The sequence below is a fragment of the Carassius carassius genome, chromosome 1 (assembly GCF_963082965.1).
Source record: "Carassius carassius chromosome 1, fCarCar2.1, whole genome shotgun sequence".
Taxonomy (NCBI): Eukaryota; Metazoa; Chordata; class Actinopteri; order Cypriniformes; family Cyprinidae; genus Carassius; species Carassius carassius.
The window spans coordinates 23,285,401-23,310,220 of record NC_081755.1 but is presented as its reverse complement, the minus strand read 5'-3'; the positions used below and the strand labels follow the sequence as shown (position 1 = coordinate 23,310,220).

General features: G+C 37.1%; 1 protein-coding gene across 1 annotated transcript in view; it reads right to left on the bottom strand.

The window, feature by feature from the left end:
* Positions 1–24,820, bottom strand: part of ppp1r9ba (protein phosphatase 1, regulatory subunit 9Ba) — a 45,423-nt gene that overhangs the window by 2,782 nt on the left and 17,821 nt on the right. The window contains exons 3-10 of the mRNA XM_059551732.1: positions 10,604–10,736; positions 9,154–9,274; positions 7,965–8,069; positions 5,989–6,124; positions 2,760–2,903; positions 1,893–1,946; positions 1,534–1,763; positions 1,252–1,348 (exon numbers count right to left, since the gene is read on the bottom strand). Of these exons, the coding sequence (XP_059407715.1) occupies positions 1,252–1,348; positions 1,534–1,763; positions 1,893–1,946; positions 2,760–2,903; positions 5,989–6,124; positions 7,965–8,069; positions 9,154–9,274; positions 10,604–10,736 (1,020 nt within the window). The remainder of the gene's footprint in view (positions 1–1,251; positions 1,349–1,533; positions 1,764–1,892; positions 1,947–2,759; positions 2,904–5,988; positions 6,125–7,964; positions 8,070–9,153; positions 9,275–10,603; positions 10,737–24,820) is intronic.

The window sequence follows — 24,820 nt, the reverse complement described above, 5'->3', positions numbered from 1 at the left end:
TGAGATGTTAAAGCTGAAGTAGGTAACTTTTGTAAAAATGTATTTGTGAAACCTGTCATTATGTCCTGACAGTAGAATATGAGACAGATAATCTGTGAAAAAAATCAAGCTCCTCTGGCTCCTCCCAGTGGTCCTATTGCCATTTGCAGAAATTCATCCGCTCCCGGTAAGAAACAACCAATCAGAGCTGCGGTCCGTAACTTTTTTTGTGTTCAAGATTTACAAATTGTATATAATAAGCGAGTACACCATGAATCCATTTTCCAAACCGTGTTTTTAGCCTGTCCTGAATCACTAGGGAACATCTATAATAAGTGTTTATATTCTGACTATTTAACATTGCTTCGGGGGTACCGCGGCGGAGTAACCCGGTACCTTTGTGATTCTTCATAGACATAAACAGAGAGAAGTAGCTCCGGCTACAATGTTTTTCCTCAAGATGCAAGCAGTTCTGTTTATTAACTGCTAGAGCGTCAAAAGTTACGGACTGCAGCTTTAAATGAATCGTGACACAATTGGGGGTGGGACTGTAAGTTTATATGAATGGATCTCTGAGGGGAACTGACTGTCTTTAAAAAGTTTCAATGGTATTTTGTATAATGGTATTCCTATGTATTCCTATATGCATATTAAAACAGTGTTTATAACAGCAGTGCTGCTTTGTTTACAGCGACAACCAAGGAAACGCTGTATCACTGTTGTTCATGAGCGCCACCTGCTGGATGAGAGTCAATCTGCGTCTCATTCAGCTCCTCTGCTGCTTTTGTTTCGTTCAGATATGTTTTATGTAGTATAGTTTCACAAAACTAAAATCAGACCATTCTGTTTTTGCTTCTAATTATACAATCTATCTTAGATTATATTCTGCTCATGTTGCATGTATGCAGCATCTTTGTTTGGATAATGATTAAAACACAGTGGTAGCACAGACAAAGCCTTAGTTTGTTTAAATCACCAGATTTCTTTCATTTGTGTCACTCATTTGATTTGGGGTTTGTTTTAAAATTACAATTTAGTTTTAGAATATTTAAATCTCACAAAGAAATGTTTAGCAATTTTGTCTAAGAAATTATAATAAGAGGGCACATTTTAATTTCTAATTTGTCTTAAAAAAACTAAATTGTGAGAAATGAAATCAGTTTTGTGAATTGTGTCGCATCGTGACTTGAGTGAATCGTTACACCCCTAACAGTGTGTGAGCTACAGTAATAAGAGCAAACTGTTTCTGGACATACTGGTGTCCAAACGCACCTTCTCCTGGAGGTTTTCTGTCTCCACCTTGTGGCTGGCCTCTGACTCCTCTTGTGTTCTGCGCTGGGCCGTCTCCTTCTTCAAATACTCAATCTCTCTGCATTACAACACACACACATATGCACAACATGGTTTAAAACCCTTTCGCTAGCTCCCATGAAGGAGTTTGTCTAATTCCTTTGACCACAAACCCCACACACATGCTTATTTTGTTTTGTGATTCTGATTAAACTCATTATATTGAGTCTCGTCTTGTTAATATCCCCAATCCCCTGCACTCACTTCTGCTGGTACTCTTTGATGAGGCGTTTGGCTTTACTGTACTTGCGCTCCAGTGTCTGGTACTGCGTCTGCGTCTCTTTCAGGTGCTCATCCACCGCTTGACATAAGCTCTGAGCCTCCATCCAATAGCCCTCCAGCTTCTCCATCCGCTCCTTATTCTCTCTCACCGTCTGCTCCAGCTGAGCCCTCTCCATCCGCCAGCGCAGCTTATCCTGCTCAGCGTGAGCCAACTACAGAGAGACGGAGAGATCGTCACAAGGGTAAATAAAGGTTGGTTAAAGATCTCATACAAATGTTTGTTATTCTGAAACCTTACATTTAAAGCAAGCAAAGAAAACGACATGCACGAGAGGTCATACCTTCTTCTTGAGCTGCTGGATCTCAGCCTGGGTCACAGCATGTTTTATCTGGAGCTGGAGACACAGAGATTGATGGACATTTCTCTTCATTATTGAGAACATGCAGATAAACATTTACAAACCAATTCGAATGGAATGTAAATTATATTCTCATTTATTTTGGGACTTTTAAGACTTATTAAAAGGACCATAATTATATAAGAAATGATTATTATTTATTTTCTCAATACTAGAAGCAGATAATTTAAACAGTATATTGTTTTTTAAATATAGTATATAGTATGCATATATGTGTATATAAATATAATATATACATATATATATACATACACACACACACGTAGTATGTTTCTTTTTCAAACACTAAACGGAGATCTGTCTTTCAATCTGTTCATAACATTTTCATACATTCTATTCAAATTCTACACTGAAGCAAACAATTCTATATATTGAGACATAGGGCGGATGATTTTATTGTTTTATTTAACAAACAAAACAAAACAGCAGATTTATAACACCTACAGTAAACTTAAAAGGATGGAGAAAGAAAGTAACACGTTTAATTAATCAAGCAATTATAAAATTGAAAAACTGAAATAGTATTTTCTTGTGAAATGTACTTTAATAATCAAACAAACTAACAGATGAATAAATAATCATTGATATAGACCGACACTTTTATATTGGAGCTTTAGTGTAAAATAAAGAGCTAAAAACGATCATAGCTATTAATTATCATTTAAAAACAGTTAATTTCAAACATGCAAATCAAAGTAAGTAATGCCAGCATGAACAGATTTGCATATTTTTATGGTAATGTGTTTATGTGTGGTCAGCTTTACAGGTTGTCTTGTGTGTCCCACTGACCTCCTTAAACTTGTGTGCAAGTTTCTCTGGGTCCATCTCCACAGGAGAGAGCATGTCTTCATTCTCCGCCAGCTCGAACACCTCGATGGCGTTAGGAAACATGGGACTCATCTCTTCTTCTTCATCGGTGGCATATTCACCCGTCTGGACACGGACAAGAAATTAAGGAACAAAAAGAGATGGATATTGAAACATACTGTTTTTCAGTGCATTTGAGATTCGTATATCTGGCCTTAATCAATTTATGGATTTTGAAGCTAAAGACGTTTCTGTATGAGACGTCTGATACGGTTTCTTGACTTAAATGACTTTGGTTATGTACTGGTTTGTGATCTGTGTGTTAGTAACATTAACCACTAGATGTCAGAGTTAAGCTAGGCAGAAACCCATTGGATCAAGGGAAAAACACATGCCAGGACACTGCAAAAAACAAACAAACCCTGGGACTGGCCAAACACCATTTTGAATTGACTCTGCAGCTGCAGGAAGATGAAGCAAAGGCAGATAAAAGCAAACTGAAGGAACTGCAACCGTGTGATATGCCGATGTGTCACATTTGAAATGATTTGAGAGCTGTTGAGAATATCTTGGACCATAAACAAACATACTGTATAAAGTCTCCGAGGAATTTCTGATCAACACCCCCATGAAAACATGTCCCAACACATCTGAAATAAAGTATCCAACATGTTCTCCACATCCTAAAACTGCAATTACTCTGACCTCAAAAGGCCGTCGTACACCCAACACTTCCTAAGAGCCACTGCAAATCCAACACTAGCACAAACATCCTTTAAACAATGGACTTCCCCTGCAACAGAGAGCTGCACGGGTCCGATTTTGTAAATCCGCACCCGCCCGTACACACAGTGCTTAAAACCGCATCCGACCCGTTTTCCGACAGCAGCACTAATTAAAATCCGCACCCGACCCGACCCGCTTAAAATAGAACCGACACCCGACCCGCACTCGAAATCAAATCAGTTAAGCCAATCACATTAGACACACTTTCTATACAGAAAATAATAAAAACTATTATAAAATAACACTGCATTTTTAATAAACTATTATATGATGTAATATGTATTTATAACTTATTTATATATTTAAATCTAAAATAAAAATTATGAATATAAATACTTACTTAATATATATTTAATTATAGATATGACCATTTATTTTACTTATTAATTTTGTTTTGTTTTTTAATTAGTGTCTTGCGCTCACAAAAGCTGTATTTATGTGATGAAAAAATGTAATCAAGACTGTAAGATTGTGAAATATTATAACATTTTAAAATAACTTTGACATTTGATTATATTTTAAAAATGTTTAATTTATTCCTGTGTTTCAAAAGCTGAATTTTCAGCGTCATCACGCCAGTCATCAGTCACATGGTCCTTCAGAAATCATTCTAATACATTGATTATTAAAATAAATATTTATTACATGCATTTTTTTCAGGATTCCTTGGTAAATATAAAGTTCAAAAGGACAACATGTATTTGAAATAGAAATCTTTTAACATTATAGATGTCTTTACTGTCACTTTTGATCAATTGAATCTGTCACTAGTAAATAAAAGTATTAATTTCCTTACATATATCGGAGAGGAGAGGAGCTTCTGTATTTACACATGTATTTTTTTTATCTCAGTGAGTCCAATTTGTCATTCTGTCTGCCCAAGTCCACGCATCGGTCTGCACTCCGCCATGAGGGTGAAGCAGCAGACAAACCGTCAAACGTTAAGACAACATCAGACTGATGTGAGCTCAGAGATGCGGAGGAGAACGCGCTGAGAGGGCACTGAGCCGGCAAATCTAGAGCCGCGAAACGCACCGCCATGGAATCCTGCCCTCACTTTCACACCCAAGATCTCCAAGAATACCGACTGCGAGAACTGTGAATCTTCAACATCTGAATTATTCATCAATTCCCCTCGCGCCATGGCAATGTGGGCAGGTGTGGAGGACAGTTATGAGACACGTACAGGATGTACAGCATGAACGTGTTCGAGCAATGCAGTGCTTTAAAATAGAGCTAATTATTGAGATTTTATGATTCTGAAAGAGTCTGAATGTTGAAACCCTGTCTTCTACTGCATGCAACCAGAATCACTTTAATAGCCCATCATTAAGGGGTACAGCTAGATTTATGCAATTAAATGATTCGAAAAATGTAAACATGTCGTAAAAAATGAATACCTCTGGTGTTTTGATGCATTGCCAAAGACAAGGTCAAGCATCATTCACCTCATAAAACTGTCACATACTGAAGTGAAAATAATATTTAATAGATGGAAAAACAAGCTGTTGCAGAGAACTATATGATGTATATGATGATGGTCTCTGAAGAAAGCATCATCTGAAATTAGTCTCATTGTCTCGTCAGTTCTCCTGTTCAGTACATTTGCAATATTAACACAAACGTTTGTCCTTTCCACCCAAGTGATTTCTTTGTGAATATTAATAGGTTAAAAGATTTGTTTGGTGGACTGTTTGGGAAACATAAAAAATGGCTGCATGATTTGGGGGGAAAAAATGTATTGTGATTTTTCTGATTACAATTTTGATATTTGAAATACCATAAAAACAGGCTTGCATTGCTTTTTTGTAGTCCTAAACATTTATGTAATTTTGTTATGAAAATGGCTGTAAAATAATGATAATAATAACTTAAAATAGACAAATTACTAAATAAAAACAAAATAAAAAATATTAATGTAATATTCCACTGTAAAGTAAGTTCTTTACAACAGTAGAATTACAATACTAATATTTATGGCATTTGTTTGATGGAAAACTGCAGGAAATCATTACAAGTAATGATTTCTGAAGGATCATGTGACACTGAAGACTGGAGTAATGCTGCTGAAAATACATCACAGGAATAAGTTACATTTTAAAATAGATTCAATTATGAAAGAGGTATTTTAAATGTGATACTACTTCACAATATTTCATGCTTTCTTCATTTTTTTAACGGCTGGCGCATGGTTCATTTCCAAATGCATGTTACAGGGACCCAAAACTCAGAGCAGATGCAGAGATGAGTCAAACCAAAGCACTCTGAGATCATGATCTCAGATCATGAGCTGCACATGTGTAAATGAACACAGTGCTGCGCTTCACTCAGAAACATCCCATGTTACTTATACTGAATCTGCTTTAGTCACAAATGGAAAAAGTTGTCTGTTAAGGGTTCAATGGTGTATCTGAAGCAGCTTTACCACTTCGTCTTCTTCCATGTAGGGGTTGTAGCGCTGCTCCATCATTTCTCTCTGCCATCTCTCCTGCTCCAGTGTCTGCTGGATCAGCTGGGCCACCTCACTCTGTTCCCCCGGCTTCTCCCGGCCAATCACAAACCTGCAACACAAACACCAGCCAATCAGATAAGAGCTAGTGAACCAGCTGTCATTCCTTAAGTGATTTCTCAACTGTGATGATTTACAGGAAGGAAAGGACCGGCATTATGGAGCCTAAAAGGCTCAAAGACTTCCTCACTATCCTGCTGTAGGCCTTCACCTGCATCCAATTTTAAAGCAAATGATTGCCAGTTGCCTCTGTGCTCAGGTATTCCACAAGTTATTATTAAACATGTTCTCTCCCATTGGGCTTAAGCCTCGTCTATTAATCACATTTTCCATTTTCCCGCACTACAATCAAGAACCATCCACGCCTAGCCAGAACACATGAAGAGAAAACAGGGCTTGTTTGAAATGCCACAACTACCCAGTCCCTCATCCTCACTGTAGATGCAATCACACAGGTCTTAGATCTTTGTTAAATCAAAGGAACAGAAAGCAGCAATCTATTCGATACACAGAACTGTCAGGGCAATATTAGAGATTATAGTGAGTCAGTGAGTATCTGATGCCAAATGAGATGACAGGAGATAACGCTGGATTAAATAAAGGGAAATTTAATTCTAATACACTAAAACCTGAATGTTTGGTACAAAAACATGTGGAACAAAAGTTAAAAATGAAGCATTGGATCTCTGTGTACTCATTCACACTGAGTCTGATAATACTCAAATGATATATAGCTTTTTATGTTTTATTTTTTAAATTGTTTGGATACAGAAATATAGAAATTTGGCATTGGTCTAAATATTTTTTGAGTGAATATTTTAGAATATTCTATTATTTTTGTCATATATTTAATTATATCACACACACACACACACACACACACACACACATTACCGTTCAAAATTTCAGGATCACAAAAAAAAAAAAAAAAAAAAAAAAAAAAAAGTTATATATATATATATATATATATATATATATATATATATACATACAGTGCAAGGGCACAATTAATTGATCAAAAGATCATAGAAAAATATGTATTTTCAAATAAATGCACGATTATAAATAAAAGAATGATTTCTGAAGGATCATGTGACACTGAAGACTGGAGAAATGGCTGCTGAAAATTCAACTCAGGAATATTTAATTTGATATTAAAAATGAATTTTACTGTTACTGTATTTTAGGATAAGTAAATATATAAATAAATAAATAGACTTTAAAAATATATATATATAAAAACCCCAATCTTAATATAATATAATATAACATACTAATATATAGGACTCAACCAAACCTTGACCTGTGAGATTTTAAAGGGAACATGAACTCCTTTTTTTTTTTGTTTTTTTTTGTACTGTTCTCTGAGGTCCACTTATAATGTTATCAAGACGTTTATATTAAAAACATCATCATTTAGAAGTAACAGGCTATTTTCTGTGCTGTTTTGACGCTGTTGGAATAGGCGTGGAGCTTTACATGGTTGGAAATAAACGCCCAGTGCTATGATTGGCTAACAGTTGTGTGTTTGACAGACAACGTCCTTCACAGATGGACACTGCTGTGATTTAGGTTAAAAACGCATGAATACTCATATCAAACAATCTGTTTAACAGACAAAGAAATCGAGGAAAACCAGTTACTGATACTCCAATCTTTCTGCAAATCCTTATTGGGAAGAACTTCATTAAATATAAAGTTCATCCACTCTTTCCTACTGTTTAACACAAGCTGTTTTTAGACTAATGAGAAAGTTTGGCGTTCTGAAACTGACGGGATGTTTTTATAGTACAGTGACCTCTTATGTGTCAAAAGATCAAGGGAATTATGATTTCTCAGTTCAGGACCCCTTTAAATGAACTCTCTCTGAAAATGTAGTCTCATTTCCTTACTTGACAGTGCCGCTGGTGTTCCTGAGGACCGCCGCAGCAAAATTTTGGGTCACGCCCACCAGGCTGGTTCCGTCCACCTCCACGATCAGGTCATTCACCAGGATCCTACCAAGAAGAAAAATAACCAGGATACCAGATCAGGGAGGAAAAGTGCATCCTCATAATGGCTGCTACCGTACATCTAGAGATACGGATCAATCTCGTGTAGAAAAACTAACAATGCCAAAGGAGTCTGAAAAACTGACCAACAGCAGCAGTGAATCAGTGCCTCACTTATGAAACCCTCTTCTTGTAATCCAAGCCATTAAAATGATCGATCGATCCTCTTAGTCATAAAACAAGTCAAACTATCCAGCGCCATCCAAAACAGCCTTTTTGCAAAGGCAGATGTACGTTTGATAGACAGCGGGAGCACCAATGAGGTGCCAGAGAGTGAGGATGGAATCATTTCTGAGCGCTAAAGTCAATATCTAGGCACTTCTGTCACACATGTGGCTAAAGCTCATTTCAGCATTGGCTCATTAGATGTTTTTACCTCCTGTGGCTTCCAGGTGGACTAACAGTTTCTAACTGTTATGTCAAGAAGAGGAAGAAGCCCCTGCAATGCACCATAAACCTACTGACTCAAGACCGGGGAGTTTTTATTAGGATCCCTAACACTCGCTGAATCTCCTGCGATCTAAATGAACATCATAAGCAGAAGTGGGCTTCTCTAGGCTGAATTGCTGATATTTTTCAAACCTCTTGAGCTTGGCAGACAGAGATAGCTTCTCTGTGACCTCCATGACTCCCTCCAGGGCCCGACGAGCTCAGATGCCATTGCAAGGTCAGATTCTACTCATTATAGATCAATAAACTCCATTCCTCTATCAATGCACATATGTTTTGATTAATACTCGGTCAAGTGTAACTCCAGATACATTTCTGTTTCATAAATATCAGAACCATGGACACTATTCATTCTGACAAAAGATTAAATGTGGTCTAATATCAGTCTAACAGCATCAGCTTCACAGTTTCCACTGCATTTCTGGCGATTCCTCTGTGACTTTGGTATTTGATCTATTTTGCAGACTGATGAAAGTCTGGTAGCACTGACTGACCGAAGGTAAAGGAATCCCAGTTTCTTTTCACTCTCATTTTCCTTCAAATTCATATAAATCCCACTCATGTCCTGTAATTCACTGACCTTCCGTCTCGGTGGGCGGCTCCTCCTTCCGTCACTGTCTTGACGAAGATTCCCAGTTTTTCCAGGCCCATGTCTGCGCCGGCACCCATCCCGATGATGCTGATTCCCAATCCGTCTTTATCTGACAGGAAGGAATCATGGTGTTGATAACAGTTCACACAAATAGTTAACACTTCTCATAAAAAACACAACATGAAGCATTAGTACGCATTAGAACAAGCAGGATTTCAGACCTATGGCATTTCTTAGTAAATAACATGTATATTTCAGTATGCTCTTCATGCAAAGCCATCGCACAGCTTCAGAAGACGTCAGAAGCAGAGTGAATATTGGCCAAAATGCCTCTGTGTTTGCGGTACACAAGACAGCTGACTCCCTGATCTCTCTCACATGGCTGCTTCAACACTACTGCGGTTACTGAAACCACGTCTTCTTTCTTTTACATGAACATTTAGGCGGCATTGTGCAAATATTTCCACGTAGTGACATAGACATGTGGGGGCGTGTTTGAATGAACCGTTTTACGGGGGCGTGGCAGAGTCTTAACTTTGATAAAGAATACCTCTTTGGATTTGAGACTTTAGTCTTTGAATCTTTACAGATCTTCTTTATGCACCAAGAGCTTGTAACCCTCCAAAGAAAAGGAAAATTTGAAATCGCTTCATATGATCCCCTTAATATAATTAAATCAAATTAAATACAATTCAAAATTAAATTAAATTCAAATAAAGGTGAAATAAAATAAAATATTAAATGTATATATAAATTTAAAATAAAAAAATAAAAACCGTAAGCAAATTAGGAAAGTTGCCTTGACAGTTAACTAAAATAAATAAGTTTGCACTTAAGAACTACAACTGCTAAATCTAAGATACAAATAAATTTAAGCTATATGGAAATATACAAGCTAAACAAAAATGTATATATAAAAAAACGTTGAAATTAAAGCCAAAAATATAAAAAATAAGAGCTAATTCAAAAGGTTAATAAAATAACAGCTTACAATTGTAAATGCAAACTTCAAAGAGCTTTAAAGATTTAGATGCAATAACTAAATATTGGATAATGAGCTGGGATTAGTGTGACTAATCCTATGAGTGTAAATCATTTGAGCAGATTTGAAGATTGTAATTAGTTAGCAATTATAAATATGCTTTACTCCAAATAATCCTCTTGAAAAAAACTCCACAGCTGAACACAACTCCTCTACGTCTCTGCAGTGATATTTCACATATGGTAGCTATAGTAAGCACCAGACTGCTTTAGGAGAGAGGGCCCGACCCCTCCGATTTCCTAATCAGCAAATACTGCTTACTTTACAGAGCAAAACAAGCTGCTTCAGTCAGTTTGTTTAGAAACAGGAAGTTAATGACCCTTAAGACAACATGCCACACAGGCTCTAAAAACACACACGCTTTAATCAGGAAAACTCCATCGCCAGGTCGAGTACCTTTCTCCAGCTCGACGGGGAAAAGGTCCAGTCTCTCCACCCTCTTCTCCAGTTCATACTCGGCCGAAGCCGCCATGGGGTCAACGTCATCATTACGCCTGTCGTAGTCCTCGTTCGAGTATGTGGTGAAGACCTGGGGGGAAAAAAATCTAAGTTTAATGTATAGAGTATTGTATAATGTAATGTGTTTTTGCTTTTCCCTGCAAGAGATGCAGTAAGTCATCCAATTACTGTAAGAATATGAATTAATTAACATTGGCTGTCAGGAGACTTAGGTTCAGATAGAGTTAGTCACCATGACAGGGTCTATATCGTTTTCTAACCTGGATTATATTCAAGCTGAATTTTGGTCCAAATTGTTTCACTGAGCAACAACAAATGGAATACAAGTGGACTTCAGTGGCAGCCAATGGGTTGAAGGTCCAAATGGCCTTTTCAATGCAGCTCAAAGGGCTCTACAGTACGTGATCTCATCCGAGCAATTCTTATCTAGCGCAACGATCGGTCATTTAAAAGAAAAAAAAGACCTTTATATACTTTTTAATCACAAATGCTTCTCTTGCACTAGCTCTACGATGTGCGTCCGTGACTTCACACATTACATAATGAAGTTAAAAAAGTAATGTGTGGTTAGTTCTTCGTCTGTGTACTTCGGTTCAAAAAGGTAGGGCAGGGTAGCAAAAAACTCCATCTCATTAAAACATTTTTAAGCTAAAAAGTTAATTCTTCAAAAATATTGTTACGTTTTTGGGGAGTCACATTATGTGACATTTCAAACCTGAAATATCCATGCCCTGTCATAAAAAAGGCCAAATTACCTGATATTATCTTAACATGATGTCATGATGGTGTGCCAGGGCCAAAAATGTAGCATGTGCAGTCTCATTGAATTACTTCAAGTCCTCAAAAATTTTATTATAAGTAACAAAAACAATTGTTTTATCAGAGTACACAACTATTCGAATGGATATCAATGAAGAAAGAAGCTCTCTGGGTCCAGATGGTGCAGTTATGACATCTACCAGCAGGCGCTAACTGGGCCGTGCTACTCTAACACGCCAAACCATGTCAGACAGATGGAGTGTAGGGGAGACAATCATTCTTTCAGAGTTTCATTTGGTACAGCTAGTGGAAATTACACACCTTTGGGAAAACAGTCCAGAGCTTAAGTCATCTTCAGTGAAGATATTTTTGCCCCCTTAGCTCTGAGCACCACTAACCGTTCAGCTAAAGCAGCAGTTTATACAGATACAGTCATGCATCATGTTCTCCGTCAGAGAGACCAGGGCCCTGCAACCACACCAGCATATGGGTGTATCACTGTGGGTTCATTTATAATAGTTGAGAACTACAACAGTAAGCCGGAAAAAGAGTGCCATTCTATATAAAGAAGCAGTTTACCCATGAGTTTTTAGACAGCACTTGTGAACATCTGCTGAATATCTGATGGTAACAGCTTCCTGTTTAGGGTCACCTTTGATCTAAAGATTTTTTCTTTCTTTCTAAAGCCCATGTTATAAGCATTGAGGGCAGAGTAGCAAAATAGAGCAAAATACAGGAAGTCACTCTTTCCATTTGATGCTTCCAAGTAAGAGCTGACAAGTGACAAGCGAAAGAGTTGCTTGAATCATTCATTCAACAGATTTGTTTAAATACTTAGATTATTTTGGGAATAAAACAAGAACTGTCATTGAAACATTCACTCAACCCAATAATTCAGCAGATTTGTTCAAAAATATTGAACGATTCTTATATGCGGGAAAATCACATCCATCTTTCTCGTATATTACTTCGATATGAAATGTTGTCATTACTTTGATTTCTACATTTTATTGCGCAATAGATTTAGAAAATAGTTTCAGGCCACAGTCCAAGATTAGAAATATATTTATGACAGTCATATTGAAATCTGACTAGATTTTTCCTTCCACCATCGTTGCTTAATACAGATAACGAAGTTAATCACTCGTTCCAAAAAAAAATTCTGATTGATGTCATAATCTAGGCAGAGTTTGAATGTTTAAAAACCTTCCCCTCATTTCTTTTTCTGTTTCAATCTTTTCCCATGCTCTACTGCAGTGGGAAATTATAATTATATCAAAAACTGCTGATGGAAGAAATGTACGACAGTACTTGAGTAACGCATCCTCCATCTGTCTCTCTGCTGGTGCTGCTGTCAACTTCTTTTTTCTTGTAAAAACTACAGAAAAATGTGCACATTATAGTTGGGTAGAGCGGACATAATGCAGCAAAATTGCAGACATTGACTTTTCCCCCCAGCTTCTGTTTTCTGTTCATTTTTGTTTAGTCATCTTCAACTTTCTCAGCCCACCCCATCCTACAGAGCTCGTCTTTCAAAACCACTCACTTCCTCTTATTTCTCACCCTGTACATTATATTCTCTCATCCCTTTCATTTCAAGTAATAGCTCACCCCAAAAATGAAAATGGGTTCAATTATTCTTTTCTTTTGTGGAACAGAAGATTTTATGTAAGTCTTTTTGATAAACAGACAGTTCATAGTAACTCTTAAAAAATGAATAAAAAGCACATACTGTAAGAGTCTATATAATTATAGAAAGTCTGTATAATTTTGACCATATCAGAGTCTATTAATGAACTATAAATGAATAGCTCAAAAGAACTTACACAACAAAAGATGATCTGGTTATTAAACTGTACTTTCTGACTCAATGACTTAGTCACAGTGGTCAACAGAGTCTGTTTCTCACACAAAGCTATCGTGTGGCTTGAGAAGACGTGCGCAGCATCCCAAATCACAAACTGTTCTATGACGTTTCCTAGCATAAATAAACACTAAAATTCCAAACAGAAAAAGTGGACTTTTAACCCAAAAATGTAAAGGTGGCCACTTTCGAAGCAGAGGGATAGGGGTTATCACTCTACTTATGAATGACAAAAATAACCTTATATATTTCATATATGTACATAGTGTTTAAGAGCATAGAGTAGTGCGTCATTTGGGACGCAGCTCTGGATTATAGCAGATGAGTCATATTGGCTTTCTTTATGGTGCTTCTATTGCCATTTTTGGAATGACGGGGAAATGAATACAAGACGAATAAAGTATCATATTTTTCATTTCTTAAAACACCAAATACAGTTGAGATTTCATAAGATGAATTACGTTTGTTATTATCTTCATCTGCTGAAAAAAAAAGAAAAAGTGGTAAATGTGATTTCTGAAAAAATGATTTTTTTAGCTGGTCCAAGGTCATCAGCTCCAGCTTGAAACCCAGCAACCTACAGCACCTAGAAACCAGGTAAAATCAGCTACCATCAGGGTTTTACAGCACAGTATCACATCACCATTGTATTTCTCTCTCACACCTCCGTTTCCTCTCTGGGTCACTCCTCCCTTCCGCAGATCGCTGCATCTCTTATCTAAAAATATTCCCTGTATCTCAGTGTTTGAAGTGAACAGCAGGTCGAGGCACCCTCACTGTGGATGCCATCGGCCTGCTCACATGTCTCTGTCTCCATGGCAACGGCCCGGCTTGGCGATTGTGATTATGACATCGTTGTGCCGCTCCCCCCGCCCCACTCATTCTCTCCCTCTCCCTCCTCTCTCTTTATGCCTTCCTCTTGAAGGCTGTGCAATGCAAACCTATATAATAATGAAATCAGGATTCCAGCATTACTCTACATGTCATTTCTGACTAAAAATGAATCCGATAAAATGCCATAAATTTGAGTTCTGGGATTTGGGAGATTTGGTCATTCGCGTCTTCGAGGCCCAATTCAAACAGTGCATTGCCAAGTGGCATCTGTGGGTCATGTGTCATTGGCTAGAAGTCTGTTCCATCTTTCTGTCTGTTTTTGGTGTCTCCCCTTCTGTACCTCTCTCTCAGATGGAACGTTGGACGGGACGACAGAAAGTTTCTGAAGCACACGTGCAACCTCTGTGAACTCCTTCCACAGAGCAGAAGAGAATTCGTAGTCTTTGTAGACCTCAGTCAGAGTTCATGCAACATTCCATTTGATGCAAATGAAAAGAAGCATGCGGCCACATACTGAAAACACACCGGGAACACAGCTTTGGGAAGTGATAAACTGAAATTAATAAAAAGAGTCAATATTTACTAAAAAAGGGTCCAGGAGCCTCCATGGTCCTAGAGAGTCCAAAACTCCCCCCAAATAAATAAAGAAATAAAAATAAATACTAATAAAATAAAAATGCTTCACAGACTCATTTTCATTTGTGTCAAATGGTGTCAAGTCTGACTAAGGCTCATATTACCACCATCCGAGTCTCATTTCCTGTCATTATTCTCACTATCAAAGACATAAATTACAAGAAATTTCAAAGCTGTGCCATACTAACAGAACAAGCATGTGACACTAAAGACAATACATTACACGAGGTGACAGATAATGCTGTTGATATGAGCTTTAAACCGGACATTGCAGAGTGTGCATGTGGAATACAGCTGGTCTGAATGTGTGTTTTTGGCTCACAGACTCTAAACTCTCACTGGTATGCCGGGGGACAGTGTAGTGTGTTAGTATTACAGCACCCCGCTCCCTCCCTCACACACACACACAAACAAACCTTCACTTCTCTGCATGCCACAGACCTAAAGCTGCGTACAGGAAGATGTGGAGGGTCCTGGAATGTGAGCAGTCAAACACACACAAACACATGCATTTGAGGGACCTCTTCAGTACATACTGTGTGTGTTGGTTTAGAGTAAAAGAAAGGAGGATTATAAGACAGAGCAGTGCCTGACCAATATGGGTTTTTTAAGGGCCGATACCAAAATATATAATAAAAATGTTATGTTTTTAATAATGGCAAATAATGCAAACAAATGAGTCTTAATACTGTTAATTGTGTAGTTTTATAATTCTAAAATATAATTTATCTTAATAATTGTACAATTTAAATTTCTAAATTTTTAATTTTTACACACCCTACTATTTTTTCCATAAAAAACCAGATTTAATAATATAGCTAATATTATATTTAATGTCATTTTACATTTAATGATGACTTTCAAATAAAAATAGTTATAACGAAATGTTATAATAAAGAGCTGCGACTGTACAGTCTGCTTTCACTAAAAAGGGTGCATTTATCTTCTATGAGTGTGTTTTCTGGTCATTTGTAACAGACCCAATTTACACAAAAGGAACTGAAAAAAAAAAACTGGAGGCAAAACTATTTTCTCTTAGAAAATGTTTCATTTCACAAATAATTACTAAGAAATGGCAAGTAACACATTGAATTAATGAAGAAAGACTGAAATCGTATTTCTGTGTAAAATGTGCTTCAATAATCTGTTTTATTTGCAACTTCACCGTTTAAGGGGTCATTCCACTTAGAAGAGACAAAATTTTAAGTGACAATGGCGGCAGAACTGATCCCCCCTCATCCAAACCCAAAACCTGGGTTTTACTAGAATAGATCTTCAATTCAACCCCAATGCAGCAAATGCAGAAAAACTAAAGTGCAACACTAAACAGAAACACAAGTGTGTTAGTATGCACGTCCACCAGTTTACTTCTTGCTCTTCTCCAAGCCAGCATCTGTGCTAACGCCTTTCTCTCCGAGCCACGGTGAAAAGCATCCTCTCTAGGCGCTGTTTTGACACTCCTCGCCTGGTTTCCATGGAGATTGTCTTTACATGCAGACCGAAAAAACAGTCCACAGACACAAACACATTCACAAACACTAACACAAGGTGACACACACACGAGAAGCCCCCAGGCGTCCTGAACGGTTGTGACCAATATTCTTAGCAACCTGTGTTTGCCTAATAATTACAGCCCTGAAAAATCACACGTGATTCAGCTGCAGGGTGGTCTACAGTATCCCCCACAGAGAGAGAGAGAGAGAGAGAGAGAGAGAGAGAGAGAGACTGCAGGCTGGTCAGAACAGCACTGAATGATCGCTTGATTTTCCCTTACAACTTAATATTCATCTAATGCAAAATAACTCATCTGCATAATAACAAAGCCAACGATGTCCTTCTCTTGTACACAGTTCATTAGTATTTATTCCTTTGTTGAATGTCTGATTTATGCAGACATGTCCAGAACATCTATGAAATGCAGACTTATGAAACAGACATGTGCTGAGGTTTGAATATCTGAGTCCTCATCATTTAATGTTGGAATAGCACTATGACATTCAGTATGATGCTCCTGACCATGACAACAAAGGATGAGGAATTAAAACTGGAATAGAATATTAGCATATACAGCTTACTGCAAAGTATATCATGCTAAATGCATTAGAAGTCGACCGATTTATCGGTTTTACCGATTAATCGGCACAGATAGTTAATTGCTGGAACAATCTGTTATCGGCAAAAAACCATGCCGATAGTTTTCCGCTTTTCGTCCTTTGCTGGAGCGGCTGAGAAGGCTCCGTTTTCATTATACAATGCGAGAGCGGCCTCTAGTGGCTGAAATCACTGACAACACGTGCTGTTTGTTCAGATATGTGACGCTGCGCTGAACAGTGAGAAACTTCCGACAGATAATCCTGCTGTGCCTCAGAGCGTCATTCACATAGTTTAACATTAAATTACATTATATTCGCCCCGAATCATTGTTAATGTACATAATTAATTGTATATTGAGCATTTCCATCGAAACGTCTTTCTTTGGCTCTAATAAAGTCTGTATGCTTCATTTATAGAGCTATAATATAGATCGCTCTTTCCGTTTGCGTCGTTTTAGAAACACTGAACTTCAAACTTATCTATGCCCCATTGTTCATTCTTGAAGTCAACTTGTGTCCGTGGCCTAAGTCTCCATGCACAGAACTGTAAAGGTATTCATTTATTTTGCAACCTGGTTTTGAAGTCTATTGTTCAGTAGAACGTACATAGCCTACTACTACTACTAAAATGAAACAAACATTATTTTTTAAGGAAAATTTCTTCCATGTTTTAATTTTAATAGTAAATCCCCTTTGTTTGCAAAAAAAAACCAAAAAACAAGTTTGCTTAATTTTAAGTAATTAAAAGACAAAATAAAAAAAAGTTTCATGCCTTGATTTGATAATAATAAAATTTTAAATACACTGTATTTATGAGGGGAAGAATCATTAGGCTTCTTTAAGAAAAAAATAAAACATTTCATAGGGCCCTAATCATGTAATTTTTGTTAAACTTTTATTAAATTGATTTGAAAATGTATAAGTTTCATGATTTTATTTCATTAGACTTACTTCATGATTAATAAACTTTAATTGAACTATTAAAAAGGAGTGGAATAAAATTAAAATGGAAAAAAACAGAATCCAGAAAAATTAAATAACAGAATTTGGAAATAAACAAAATGGAATTTAGGAAAAAAATTAACAGATTTCATAGGGCCCTATTAGAGAGTGGTAATTTCAACATTTACTATTACTATTGCTGTTATTATTATTATTACTCCTACTATTAGTATGGTTCAGCACAGTTTTTTTTTTTGTAAATAAAGCACTATTTTTTTGTTATGCTTTTATTTTCAGTATCCATTTTAAAAACTATCGGTTAATTAATCGGTATCCGCCAGTGTGGTCCAACCTTGCTATCGGTATCGGCAAAATCCAATATCGGTCGACCTCTAAAATTCTTTGAAACAGCACGCGGTATGCAAAATCTTCAAACTGTAGTATGTTACACTGGTAAATTAACTGATGTTGCATGTTTAATTTAGCACGTATCATCTCAGGAATAAATACAATAATTTTTTTTTATAAATAATAATAATTATTATTGTTGTTGTTATTATTATAATTATGTAAAAATGTTGGCCATCTGATCAAATCATGCCTTTAGAAAAAGATGTTACTTTCGGCTCATTTGGCAAATGTTTTTAATAAAACTTAGATAAATTGAAATAAATATATTGTATGGGTCAAAATTATAGATTTTTCTTTTACGCCAAAAACCATTAGGATATTAAGTAAAGATCATGTTCCATGAAGATATTTTGCAAATTTCCTACCGTAAATATATCAAAACTTAATTTTTGATTAGTAAAATGCATTGTTAAAGACTTCATTTGGATAACTGTAAAGACGATTTTCTCATATTTAAATTTTTTTGCACCCTCGGATTCATGATTTTCAAATAGTTGTATCTCGGCCAAATATTGTCCGATCCTTGCAAACCATATATCAATTTTGAAAAATTGACACTTAAGACCAGGTCCAGGGTCACATATAATTTCCCTCAGTATTATCAGCAGGTTTCACATTGCTCAATACCTAATGACCCTCCTCCATCCCCAACTCCTCCTGTGTCAGTCAGGATTCAGCCTTCTGAACTTTAATGATATCTGCAATACATTCATGTTGGTTCTGTTCTGTTCACCTAGGGTTTATCGCTGATATCCCTGCTCTTCTCCATGCCAAGCTGCATGGACGCGCTGGGAGTTCTTGCCCAGAACAGAACAATACTGCCAATCCAAACTGTATGCTAACGGTCTCTCATCTTTGACAGAAATGCTATTCCAAACATAACTCAAATCTGTGTCAACAACTAATCCATAGTCTGACTTTCTGTGCTCCCTTTAACAAACGTGTATCATTGGGTGGCGACTGAAACAGCTTTGGCTCTGATGTGAACAGGGGAAGTTGATCCTAATCCAGTTTAAAAGTCACTAAGAGTACATAATCAGACAGCACGTCTTTAAAAAAAAAAAAAGACTCCTCATTCAAAGGGCTTGAGATGAATAATATTCTGACATCTAGACAATTTAAATTTACTCCTTCATCTGAACTGATTTTTTCAAATCACAATCCTTACTACAAAATAAAAAAAGGGTTTAGTTGCACCTTGACCACTGCAAATCAGGATCTTCAGGTGCTTTTGAAAATGACAGGCTGCATGTAAGAGGGTCTGTGATAAAACTGAGATACATTAAGCGACCTCTCACTCATTTTCACAGAATAATAAAGGCGACAAGCAAGGAAGTCAACTTTGACAACAGGAAGCTGTTGATTATAATCACAGATTCACCAAGCAGGGTAAGACACTACATACTATTTTAAAATTGGCACTACTTGCTGACAGTGGCAAAAAACCCCCACTAACACATCATTTTTTAGTATTCAACACCCTTATAGAGTTCAACTCTCGCGTCGACTTAAATTCTTGTTTCTTCTTTCAAATAACAGCTTACCCATATACTGAACAAAATTAAGATGAGGAAATAATGACAAAAGCTTAATTTTCCATTTAATTACTACTAGTAGTAACAGCAGTAACCTTTAACCGAGTGAAAAACATGTGAAGCAAGTATCCACCAAAAAAAAAAAAAAAAAAATTCTAATCATCATTAAAAATACAAACATCCATTTATCCATCTAGTAAAATAGCCCCAGACCAAGTCTAAAGCTCTCGCCCTTCCTCATTTATGACAGAGTTGAGAGGTCACACACATTTATTTGAGGCAAAATGTGACAGCAGGCGCCTCTGCAGCAAACTGAATTACATTTTTCCATTTAGAGGTCATGTGTGAACAGGAATGGTTGTTGAAATGAATTTGGCTCGGGCAGTACAGGACGTCTGACTAATAGTCTTATATTGGTGCAAAGTGTGAAAAAAATCCAGTTTTACATGGTGTCTATGACAGACGTGGAGGAACGGGATGCAGCATGACTAAAAACAATGAAAGTTATTATTAACAGTGATTCTGACTTCACTGGAAGTGGCGACTGCGAAAAGCCAGCGACAAATCTCAGACAGTAAACCGATGCCTTGTACTAATTATGACATATTGACACAATGGAAAAATTATTTGCAATGGGTGCATCTTGTGTAGACAGTCTTTAAAATTTGCAACGTAATAAACCTTAGAAAATGATTTGTGTAAAACATGGAACGTTGCTGCTTTTGTGGAAAACATGCTGTATCTTTACCTGTCAATTTTTTTTTTTTGCAATTTAACAGTTTCCATTTGTGGAACAGGCTGATAATGTAGGCTTTTTCATGGATGTGTTTGAATGAAACCACTCACTTACAAGCTAAGAGCTCTGCAGCGCAGTCAGGTTAAGAGTAGCAAAGACACGCACATTCTATTCTTAGTAAACAAGCACAAAACACTCATGGACGAGGAGCTTCTACACCCAGTTACCCAGTAATTTAAACATAAACAAATGAACAATAGGCTGCGTCAGAGACCAGGACCTTCTTGCTTATAGAAAAACTTATCTCATGCAGAATACCTTAACTTAAACTAAACCAAGCAAAACGTAACTACACCTGTCAAATTATGTAATATGCAGCACTACAACACTATACATCACATTACACTACATTACATTGCATTCCTCTAATCTCACAAGACACGCTGTAAAAGGATCGACCTGCTGGTTTAATCCCATCAAGTGGCTGTGCCTCCTGAGGACAACTGACCTCTGCTTGACTCGCTGCTGTTTGCTTTGTGACTGAAGCATTATGGGTGAACTGACATGATAGAAAAGCTCAAAGTAAGTGTTTAAATGGAGTAAACATCTTACAACAGACTTAAGTGTTTACAAGTCAAACTTTTCTTTTATTTTGCTTTTAAAATGCATGTAAACATCCTTGGCGTACTTGTAGCGTAATGGGCTCTGATGATGTAGACCATAGGTTTTCAAAACTTTTAGGCGATGTTCCAATTTTGCGCACTTCATTTTTTTTGTTAAATTCGCAACTTTGGATGGAAACGTAGCCAGTGTCAGTGAGTGTTACAAGTGTCATTTGAGGAAAATAAACAGGCTTACAAGATGAAGGAAAAACAATCACAGTCACAATGCGTACCTTAAGGGCTTCCCTTCCAGGCCACAATGGCTGGTCCTGCTTCCACTAATACTACTTTAATACTGATCTATGGACTGACCGGCTGTTCCGGCATTTTCCAGCACAAACACACAAATGTGATCAATTGTATTAGAGTCTCTCGGCATCAGGACTTGCTATTCAGAGCGCTGGAATGCAGTCTCTTGGGACCGAATGACTAAAGGCTTTTTGATTAACTATGCGACATGTTTTAATGGCTTGTGCATCAGTATCTCTAGCCAGTCTGTTTCGGGAACATTACAGAACATCCAGACAAGAATTAAAGGGGACTATGCGCAAGTGCACCAAGGTCAAAAGCTGCAAAAGAATGGTCAAAGCAAATGCTGATTAAATTTAGTTAATAGTAGTTAATTAATAAAGAAAATAATAATAAAATATTGAATAAAATATTCTGACCAGTGGCCATTATTTTCTATATAATGAAAGTGTATAGGGACTATGAAGTATAAAATGACAATAAACAACATAAACTGTAGATGTTTATGTTGTGTATTATCATTTTATACTTCATAGTTCATGTTCCACAGAAGAAAGTCATACGTGTTTAGAAAACCGTGAAGGTGAGTAAATGATGACTATTTTTATTTGTTGAACTTCCCTTTAACTATTTACAGCATTCAAAGCTGGGGACCAAATCTGCAGTGGTGCTGTCAAGATGTGAGCACATGGAGATGGAAGCAGCTCTGGCTCTGTGCTTGCCTCCATTCACTGCAGTGTTCAGGGAAACCCATCCAAGGATCCTTTTGCATTATCAGAGCAAACAAGGTGGCAGAGAGTGAGGTGCCCAGAGTCTGATTAGTGTTGTTGAAACATTTAGAGAAAGACGACCAGTAGATTCGAGATCATGCATAAATAATGTGGAAGCTGAACCCAGCCCTGCAACCACCAATCTGGAGCGTTAATCGCAGTGTAAAGAAAGAAAACTGTAACTTGACGGCAGCCATTGGCTTCCATTGTATGAAAAAAAAAAACTGTCAGCTGTTTGGTTCCCAAAATTCTTCAAAATATCATATTTTGTGTTCAACAGAAAAAAGAAACATACAAATTAGGAACACGTGGAGGGTGAGAAAACTGACACACGGTTTGTTTTGGGTGATCCCTTTAAAGGGGTTGGTCCCATATATGTTTAGTGCCTTTAACTACAATGTACTTCCATCAAAAACCTACTGAACCTATGAATTGCAAAATATTTTTGCTGTTTATTAAAGGGAGAGTTCACCTAAAAATGAAACTTTCATTAATTACGCATCCTCAAGTTGTTCAAAACCCTCAAGTCCTTCGTTTATCTTCAGAAAACAGAAAGTCAGGTATTTTTAATGAAATCCAAGAGCTTTCTGACCCTGCATAGACAGCAACACAACTGACATGTTCAAGACCCAGAACTGAAGTAAGGACATCATTAAAATAGTAAATTTGACATCAGTGGTTCAACCGTGATTTTATGAAGCTACGAGACAAAATAATGACTTTATTCAACCATTTTTTCGCTTGTCTGTCAGTCTTTGACGCACGTTCATGACACACGTCAAATAATGGCTACTTGGAGTAGCAAAATCATTTTTCAATTAAAAAAGAAACAAAAACAAAAACGGTATTGTTTGGTTTGTCCTTTAAACGTGGCCAATACTCCATAAAATATGGCCAATGTAGACAGTGCACACTGTCATTTGCCCAAAAACATTAAAAAAAAAGATAGCTCCAGCTTGTTGTGTACTGTAGTTTATTGTTTAATATAATTAATTATAACTACTCAATTTTTCAATAACCTGCACTAAATTGTGGCGAGTTCTCAGTCTGCACTGAGCAGTTTCATGCCTCAGATTGAAATGCCCAAGGATCTTGTTTAAAGAAAATACTAAGACATTCCTATCAGTCAATACATCACAGTTTCTGCGTTGCTAAAGCAGCCTAGTTTCATGAAATGATCTGGTTGGACTGGGGAGGAAGCTGAGTTCCAGTTTGTTTTTCTAGTACATCGAGCTCTTTCATGAGCACTTTAAAAATGAGGAGGGCAAAGTTAGGCTGGTTACCATGACCCCATTAGGCCCTGCTGCTTTTAACATCTCAACAAGTTCAGTAAATAAAGGCTGAAGATTTCTGATTAGAGCAGCACAATTAATCGAAATTGCTCTGAATTTGTGATATGTTAAGAAATAAAATTAAGAATAGGCCAAATTGTGCAGCCATGCAAAGAAGCAGCAAACATTACATTGCATTTTAAATCGTCAACACAATTTTTCTGCAGGAAAACTCTCATACTAGATTTTTTTCCCAAACTGTGCAGCCCACTTTCAAACTGCATGCGTGCCACCCAAACAACTGACACTTATATTTATGGGAACGGCTTTCTCCAGGTATTATGCACATGTCCAAGAGCCTAATAGAGAGAATGTTAATGGAAAAAGACTAAGTGAGATAATGTGAGATGAAGAAGTGGAGAACAGAGGCTTCACTGTGCCCCATTTCTCTCTCTCCAGACGGCCAACGCTCGAATAAGACTGCTATAGAGAAATGGCAGCAAAAAAGAAAGAACGAAAGAAATAAACGAGTGCACTGGGTATTCCAGCATGACCCTGGCAACCTTTCTACAACAGACTCCCTGTGAGTTATCCAAGGACTGACGTTCTGCTCTCCCACACAAAGGGGGAAAAGACACTCGCTGTCTTGGCAGGCATTTCTTACACAGGAACTAGAAAGTGGCTAAAGGTGCATTATAGACCAAGAAAGACAAAGACTTGACTCACAAACAAGGACTAAAATTACTCCATCCCACACATATCAGTCAAAACAACATCAAAAGAATGCTGTTTCTATCTAGTTAACATCCTCAACTGTTAAAAACAGATACTGGTCCACGTTTCATGCACTTGATTTGCTGCTCCGCAACAAAGAGAGCTCAGAGAGGGACACATTCCAGGCAGAAAACATCTGGGATAATTATGAGAAAATTACAGCTGAAATATGTGTCAAACAATGTAGTTTTGTTTCAGAGCTTCAGAGACTAAAGCACTCAACAAACAAACACAAATGATTTGGATAAAGACTACTGAGTGATTATTTTCATAGATTAAGCTTGCTTAGGTGCCGAATTTTCACATTAGCCAGGACAGCGACTACAGAGGTGTGACTTAGTGGTTAAAGATCTGAACCGAAAACTCAAAGGTAAAAGGTTCAACAGCATCAATGTGTTTACCAAATGAAAAAATAAAACATGATTGACGAAAGAGTTCGGTTCGTTTGGATGATGTGAACTCTGGTGTGCACCCGCAAACCGTACACAAGTCCGCTTAAAAAGGGTGGTCTGGGGTACGGTTCATGGGAACTCCGGTACGGTTCGCTGCTGATGTGAACGCAATCATACCAAATCGTGGAAGCGAACCGCTATTAATGACTTATTATTTAATAAAAAG